The following is an 8,875-nucleotide window of genomic DNA, read 5'->3' as shown; positions in this document are numbered from 1 at the left end:
AGTGGTTGAGTCCCCATCCCTGGAGGTATTTAAAAGACGTGTGGATGTGGTGCTTAGGGACGTGGTTTAGTGGTGGACTTTGGCAGTGTTAGGTTAATGGTTGGACTCAATGATCTTAAGGGTCTTTTCCAACCTAAATGACTAACATTCACATTCCTCACCTGTAAGATATACCTATGCTTACACACAAACCAAATGCTTTAATGTTTTTTGCTTGGAAAATAAACCAAGACACAACTTGACAGTTGTCATTTCAGGTGCTGCAATAACTATTTGGCATTTCAAAACAGTTTTTTTACTGTATTATGCTCTGTATCTCAGTACAAGATCTTATATAAACAGTATGGTTTCACACTGAAAGCAAGCATGCCTATTTAGAAAAAACAGGCTAAGTAAACTTTTTTCCTAATGACAACTTTCAGCTGCAGTAGATTTAAGAATACTACATAAAAAAAGAAATATGCTCCTTTTAATCTCTTTTCCAGTTACGAAAATGTTTTAAAACAGATTTTAAAAGACTGTGTGTTTACATTTAATATATACAAGCATTTAGGTGCTTTAATTCCACCAACTTAGTGAATACCCTAATCCAGCTCATATAGATTTTTTTCAACATCATTCGAGTCAGCAGAAAAAATTAAGATAAACCAGTCTCACACAGGGAAGTCATATTATCAACAAAAATGTCCTTTCTTAAAGAGTAAGCATTAAGTAAAGCCAAATAATTGCAGCAGACAGCTTGTATGAGTTATCTGGGTTTAAGTTTTGAAATGTATCCACTACTTAGACTCTCAAGAAGTTCAAATCCCTTTAAAATGACAAGGTACTCTTATTCAGCCTATCAAGCTAGTTATTGTACTGTCTTATGATCCAACACTCTTAGTGATAAGAATTTTTTTAGGTAGCCATGATCTCCCTTAAATTGAGTTTTTAAAAACACAATACCTCAGTGTTTCATTCATGAAACAAACCTTGCGATCCTTTCTGACAGATCTGCAATGTAATTATACTTTATCCACTCAAGTCTTGCAATTTAGCAGTCATACTGAGGGAACTAAAATCAAGTATAGTTCAATAGTTCTGAACTGGAAAGCAGCGATTGCATGTCCACAGCATTTTGGGGAAAACGTGTTTTGGGGAGAAGGCTAACAAGCAGAAAGTACCAGGTACTTGCCCTGCTACTGTCCTCTCTGCCCAAGACACACAAGCTCCACCCAACTCCATTCTTAAAGATAGGGCTTGAAAGCAATTGCTAGTTTTGCACTAGCAAAAGACAAGATGTCCAAACAAGACAAGATGTCCCCAACACTAGCAGAAGACAAGATGTCCAAACAATTACAAAAGAGGGATACATGATCTTAAAAAGAACAACTGAAATTCACGTCAACTGTGTTTTTTGAGTTGTTACATACATATAATACTATGCGCACATCAGACTTCTCAGCTGGGTTTCAAAGGAAAAAAAAAAGTAACATCTCTACTGTAACATTTAAAATCATACCAGGAGGTGCACAGAACAGCCAAAAGAAGTACAAGCTATCATTTTTTTTCCCTGCACATGGCCCACAAACAGTACTTAGTCCTATCTAGTACCATAAGCAACACCAAAAATGGAAAATAATTTTACTGATGAGTGTGAAGCTACCATTCAATTTTTTTACATAAACTACTTAAACTAGACAAATTTAAAAAGTGAAGAAAACAGACCTACACAATCACCCCTTTCTCAGTTTCTTAATCCATCTCTGCAAATCATCAAGGAATATGTGTAAGAAGAAACATTACTTCCTTTTTCTCAGTTCAATGCACTTAATTAAATAGCGTCTGGCAAAATCTCTACATACAAAATTTAACATACAGCTTAATATGCTACACAAAGAAAATCTGTGACAAAACAAATTTAATACTAGTAGATTATCTGATTTTACCTTGCCTCATCAGCATTAGCTGATGCTCATGTCTAGCTGCTTCCATTTCTGCCTCTAGTTTCTCTTTGGCTTCTCTAATGTTCCTGTCAACCTGTTCACGCTGTTGCTTTTCCATCTCATCAAGAGCCTTCCACCGTGAAGCATACTCAAACTCAAATGTTCCAGGCTGAGCAAAACGTGGAGGCTGTTCTCTTTCCCTAATAAAAATTTTGCAGTTAAAATGTACAGAAGGACACATTTAGATCAACAGCTGCAACAGCCAAGGAATTTATAAACAATCACTTCAAATGTAGATCTGACTTCAGATCAACCTGTCAGATGACTACATTCTAAATCAGTCAAAGCTTAATTCAGCTGTCAAGACAAGTAATATGATCAGCGAAATTGTCCAAATAAAGATCTGTTCAATTTATATAATTTTAAGATAAAAATTCATATTTACATCAGTACGAAATACTAAGCTGCAACACTAGATTAACTGTGTTCAGCCTTCTAAAGCAAGCAATTTATAAAGCCAGTTATTTAAATAAATATCAAAGCTTACTAGACAGCTCAGAATATTAGCCAGAATCTCTAAACATTAAAAGGTGCCAACATTTTATTTCACATTCTAACACTAATATTATAACTAACAGTGACACATTTTTAAAAAGTTATATTCTACAGCCTTACCAGAATAAGCATTTTAGCTTCAAGCAACATGATCTCTAAATGGCAATCAAATTTCAATATTAAAAATTAATATTATCAGATTAGGTGACTTCTCTTCCACCTCATGATCAAGACTCACTTTCTCGTGTTATGCTCAAAATTTTATCTGAACTATGGAAGCTGCAAAGATTTACACCCACTGACTTTACAAACAGCTAAGGGGCTATTTAGAGAACAAAAAATCTGTGGGTGTACAAATCTCTGCAGGATTAGACCACACCCCTAATCCATAAAAGACTCTAGCCTGGCTGGCAACAAGCTCCAGCTGATTTCAGTGTAGGCCAGGAATCTATCTACTTTAGTAAATGCACAGAATGTTAAACCAACAAGTCAAGTCTGAGTTTTACTATGATTAGGAAATCTTGGCAAGGTCCTATTTAATCCTTTGACACAGAACAGCACAACATACAAAACACTACTTCCTGTTACACAAACTCAAAAATAAAAATTAGCGTGTATTTACCAAGCTAAGTAACATAAATCATATTTTATAAAATAAAGCTGAACGCAACTTACTTGTGATACTGTTGTGTTTTTTGCATTAGCTTCTCTGGGAGCCCATCTTCATCATCAAATTGCTCCATTGGTTCTACAACAACAGGTCGAGGTGTTCTGGAAGACAGTTTCAATTGAATAATTGAATTATAAATGAAGCAGTTATTTTAGTATTTTGAGGAACACTCCAGAAAGATAACATATGTTATCTGTAATTCCTGTGTCTTGCAAATTCTTCTTAATTCGTAGAATTCTAATGAATCCTGATCTTAAGAATTATCTTTGAAAATAAGTGTTTCTACACCCAAAAGCAGTTATTCCGCCTAGAAACGACAATTTACTTGATGTAGTTCTGTTTGCGATGAAGTATTTAAAGATTTAAAAAAAAAAAAATCTCAAAACCATCTACAAACAATGACAAAATATTTAGGAAGGAACTACCTTTTGGTTTTCATCACTGAGGCAACACAGGGGCCATGATTATATTGGGAAAGCACCAAACAAACCCAAAACAGAGCAACACAACCTATTCATATTTCCACAGAATATTAAAAGTTACTTTTGAAAATTACTCTACAATTGAAAACAGCTTGATAATTTGGCATTAATATTCCAGTGATAATTAGAAAAACATTTCTGCTTATTTAAAACCCATTCTTTGAACAACCATACTCTCACAAATCAGAATTCTAATTTATCTTTGAAAATACCTTCCTTGAATTCTCATTATCTATAGTAATCAAGAGGCAAGCATTAGCCAGTACTGCCAAGGATAGAAGTATAAGGATCCTGAATTGATTAAAAAGCTCTCCGCATCAGCCTTGGAAGCATAGCCTATAACACACACCTTAACGCGACAAGAAAAGAGCTAGAGACGCTATTTTTAAAATGCCAGTGCTTATTTATTGTGTTCCACACCTTTATTTCACTTTGCAGATCTTTTCACAGAAAAAAAATCAATATATTTTAACAACATCAACAGCTGAAAAAGAAAACTTTGGGCATCGAGTGCAGATTAAAGAGATGAAGTCTGGAATCACAGAGCACAACTCAGCAACTGTTTCTCCTGATGTTATCTGCGTGGCAATTGCTGGCAGTTCTGTTATTTAAATGCAACTGAACTGTGGTGTTAACAAGTTATAATTTAAAACAACAATTTTAAATCTCTAAATTAACGTTTCAGATGTCTAGTTTTGATATATTTAGCCCATGAATTGAAAGATTTTCTTCTGATCAGGCAAAGAGTTTTCAGCTAAAAATATAAAATTTTAGATTGTGAAGCAAAACATCAAAGTATCATGGCAGCAGATTCATGCTAATTATCTTTGCAACTGCGCGTTAGGGAACATGTCAGCCACCTAAGCAAGATAAAGATTAAGTGCTTTTTATTCACTCAGGCCATGGTTAGATGGGTCGTTTCAATCCAACGAACCTATCCAGCTGGTAAAACAAGAATACCCTCCCCTTAGCTTCCTTTTCACTGCCACACCTCTCATGCCAAGAATAGCATTCATGTCACACTGAACTAGATTAGTTCCCTGGTTTGGCTCACCATGCTTCCATTCAAATACTAATGCCAAGAAAACCCAGGGGATAGGAACAAATTGCTGGCACCTACTGATAACAGTAAAGATGTATTCAGATTGAATTTACTACGTAGCTACCAGGTCAGTTCAGTGGCACACAAGATTTATGAGATTATCATGAGAAAGAGGAGTTCCAGACCCTGTCCCCACCTGCAATCTCCTCTTGGCAACCTTTTCTCCTGCCTTATCTTTTGCTGGACCTGATGTTCATAGCACTCATGTTAGCAAGCACCTTCATGTGCTTAAACAGCCAAAAATGAACCCAACAAAAACAGCTGAATACTTTTCCGTTGTTTTAGCAAGCACAAGTGGCTTATGGAAGTATCTGAAAGTTCTCAATCGGATAAATGATCAACAGCACAGCCAGGGCAGGAAGAGAAAAAGAACTACAAGTTCCCCAATTTGATGGCAGCAAGCTTCCATGCTGTGGAACCACAGCCTTATTTTCCCAAATGAGAATCAGAAAAATAAAAAAAAATCCTGAATATCTATCATTTCACACAGTCTTTAAGAAAACATTTGAAAATGTCACTAGTGAATGTGTTAAAGCACAGCAGTTAACAACTCTTTTCAGCAAGTACAGAAATAAGAGGTGCAAGAGAGAAGTGCTGTAATTTGCAAGCTCGCTTGCCCTTGAAATAGAAAGTTTTCCCGAGATCATTGCCATAAACTTCTGCAGAATCTAAGTCTTCATTTTCAGAAAAAAAAAAAAAAAGGTACTTCTGGCCTTTCAAGCCACAAATACAACTTGTGAGATAGAAATAAATGCAGGAAGACTTTCCTGAGTTTACAGAAATATGAGCAACATAGTGCACTTTTCTGCTAAGAAACAGGAATATTATTTTGTCACATTGTTACCGGGATCAAGAAGAGTGCAATCAATGAAAATAAAGTGTCACTAGAAAAAGCCTTACTATATAGACAAGGAAAAGCAAAATGTTGCTATCAGACTAATATGGTATGCAATCAATGAAAATAAAGTGTCACTAGAAAAAGCCTTACTAAATAGACAAGGAAAAGCAAAATGTTGCTATCAGACTCTAATATGGTAATTACAAGTCTTATAAACAGTAAGCAGAAAAAGATGGTTTTCCTCACAAAAAAAAATTAGGAGTATTTGAGGTATTCATGTAAAACACCTTAATTTCTCACCTCGTGGCTTTCATAATTTTAAAATAAAGTAAGAACTACGGAATACTCATGAATGCAGTTTTCTTTCACACCAGAAATATATACTCACACAAATTCAAACAAAAGCCTGTGAACTTACGTTGTTAACAAGAATGCCCCATCACTGCATCTTTCTAGAGCTTTCCGTGCTGGAGGTTTTGCTGCAAACTCTACGAAACCTTTTCCTGTAGCTCTGCCACGATCATCTACTACAACAACAGCTCTTTCCACTGGCCCAAATTGAGAGAATGCTTGTTCCAGCAGCTCATTAGAAACCACAGGTGAAAGATTCTTGACCGTTAGGGCAGCTCCATGTGTAGCAAATCGAATTCGAAGTGGTCTGCTCTTCAAAATAGTACCATCAAGTTCTGCCTTTGCTATTTCAGCCAGTGTCCTAGATTCCTTTTTCAAGATATAAAATATTTTATATATTTTATTTTCAAAGATTTTTTTTCCTTAACTTGAGCACATTAGCATCAGGGTCATTCAACTCTTCGCCCTCCCTTCCAAACCCCAAAAGTTCCTGTCCACTGATTGAAAAAAAACATGCATTTGTCATCCTCTATAATTTATTCTAAAAAACGACATAGACAAAAAATTTTGTTGCATATCAGAGGACTTAACAAATTCTCATTATGATGGATACATTTGCGCTGCTCTGTAAAGGCTTTCAGCAGCGTTGAAAACGTGATGCTTTTTCACATTTACCTACTCAAATGTTTATATTCTGCATCCCTAGCTCCATATAATAGGAAATAGTATTTTCAAAGATTACACTACAGGATCTAAGGTGTTTTGGGTTTTGGTTTGGGGTTTTGTTTTGTTTTTAAATAAGTGAAAATATCACACTTGCTCATTACCACTGCTAGATGAACTCTCAATGGATGTCCAATTCGAATTTCATCAACAAATGATGAAATTACCTTCTTTGCTCATGTATTCATTCTTCTCACATTTATGGGCTTTCTGCACCCACATCCATGAGACAGTTTGCATCAATAACTGCCTTTTTTCTCATTTCAGAGATTTTCACCGAGTTTGATACCTGCAATCCCTTACATTTAAAGAAATTATTCTTTAGATCATGGCCATTTTCTCCACAGTTCAACTGACTAGGTAAGTTGTTAAAAAAATAACGTATTCCCTAAACATAACGGAGAAGGGAAGTTCAGATAAAAGCTATATCTAATCTATATCACATACAAAATTGAGTAATGACATGCAAATATATCACGCTTCCTCCAGAAAAGTGCTATTTCAGGCTGGAGGATTCTCAGGGTAAAAGATGTACAGCAGAATGCCACAACCACTTATCTTTAAGATGACAATCAAAAAGAAAAAAATCCTAACCAGTAAAATGTATGGAAAAAGCATAACTAGAAACACCCAAAGTACTCTAAAGCTATTCCCAGAATGATACAAATCAGTGCATTCTAGACATGGCAGTCATGAAAACTAATCCTGCACATTAAATTTACATTTAAATACAGTATCATAAGCTTTACAGATGATTCCTTTTTTGCATGCTCGCTTGAGCATATTCGATCGAATACTGCATTATGTCTAAAAATCTAGTCTTATCTGGACACAAGTAATGTAAACAACCCAAGGTCCCATTTCTTTGCAATTCTAAGATTACATGTTCCGTTGTCACGATGTGTGAGCAGTGGTATTTCGAAACAATCCTGTCCAGTCTTTAAAATTAACTGTGTTTTCATAGACCAAACCTATACTCATAATGAACTGTACAGGCTGAAATTTGCTTCTGCACAAAGAAGGATTTTTTTCTAGTCCTAAAGTACGATAAATTCTCCCGGTTAAATAAGGAAAGCCTTTACACAAGTATTACACGAACAAAGCAGATCGCGCAATCACATCTTTCATTCACTGAAGAGTAACAGGCTGCAGGAGTATCCGTGGTAGCAGCACGTAAACGGCACTGGTGGAGGGGCCCTAAAACCAGCGGAGTACCGCGTAGTGAGGTGGGAACCTAACGCGAGGGGCTGGGAAGGCTGCTCACAATGCAGGCCTCTGGCTTGGATGTATGGAGGCAAATAGGGGAGGGGGGGGAAGGAAGAGGAAGCTAAGGAAACAGCGCTAGCAGCAAGGAGAAAGAGAGAGAAAGAGGGGCAGCTACTATCTTTTTTTACACCCGCCCTACAAGGAAAGGCGGGTGGGGAGGGGGAGAGAAGGAAAGGAGTCTCCCGCTTGCAAAGGCAGCCCCTGCGTTACGGGGCAGCCAGAGAGGCTCGCGCGAATCCTCACCAGGCGAATGAAGCCAAAGCCACGGTCCCGATTGATGAAGACCTCGCTAGGCTCCCCATAACGCTCGAAGAGGCGCTTGAAATCTTCCTCGGTGATATCAGTAGGCAGATTCCCCACGAACAGCCGGCAGCGCTGCGTGTAGCTCTTCTCGCCAGGTTTGAGAAAGCTTTTGATATCGATGGTGAACCCAACCTCCTGCTCTTCATCTCCACCTTCTTTGCTCGGCACCAGCGCCATGGCCGCCGATGCCTCACTCTCCGTTTCTAGGCCCCGCAATCCCTTCAGGTTACCGCCGCCGCCACCCCCCGCCATGCCCAGCGAAGCCGCTGGGGAGCTATTCTCGATCCGTACTTGCTTCAAGTTCCTATTCGCTGCCATATTCAGACCTCGCTCCTTTCTCGCTGGTTTTCTCGGGCGACGCGGACCCCGGTTCAGCAACCACCACCTCCGACCCTCAGCCAATTCAAAATGGCGCCGCCGCCAACCTCGACGAGTTGTAACGTCCCTGAGGAAAGCCCCGCCCACCATCGCCCGCGCTGCCTTCCCCGCCACTGCTCCTGCTCGTTGCTGGGCGCGGGGAGGGGTGCGTGCATGCGCCGTCCTGCGCGGCGGTGGGAAGGCTGTGGGGGTGGAGTGTGTACCTATGGCGTCCTGCTTGCGCCCGGGCACCGTTGGTCCCTTTCAGCTCCGGCGTGCAGGCGAACCTGCCTCAAACCGCGA

At 38.6% G+C, this 8,875-nt stretch overlaps 1 protein-coding gene across 1 annotated transcript in view; it reads right to left on the bottom strand.

Annotated features, from left to right (window-relative positions):
- PSPC1 (paraspeckle component 1) overlaps positions 1 to 8,650 on the bottom strand; it is a 43,030-nt gene extending 34,380 nt beyond the window's left edge. The window contains exons 1-4 of the mRNA XM_009279370.1: positions 8,156 to 8,650; positions 5,991 to 6,292; positions 3,156 to 3,251; positions 1,929 to 2,125 (exon numbers count right to left, since the gene is read on the bottom strand). Of these exons, the coding sequence (XP_009277645.1) occupies positions 1,929 to 2,125; positions 3,156 to 3,251; positions 5,991 to 6,292; positions 8,156 to 8,533 (973 nt within the window). The 5' untranslated portion in view covers positions 8,534 to 8,650. The remainder of the gene's footprint in view (positions 1 to 1,928; positions 2,126 to 3,155; positions 3,252 to 5,990; positions 6,293 to 8,155) is intronic.
- Between the last annotated feature and the right edge of the window lie 225 nt (positions 8,651 to 8,875).

The sequence above is a fragment of the Aptenodytes forsteri genome, unplaced genomic scaffold (genome assembly GCF_000699145.1).
Source record: "Aptenodytes forsteri isolate BGI_AS27 unplaced genomic scaffold, ASM69914v1 Scaffold307, whole genome shotgun sequence".
NCBI lineage: Eukaryota > Metazoa > Chordata > Aves > Sphenisciformes > Spheniscidae > Aptenodytes > Aptenodytes forsteri.
This window is presented reverse-complemented; position numbering and strand designations above follow the sequence as displayed.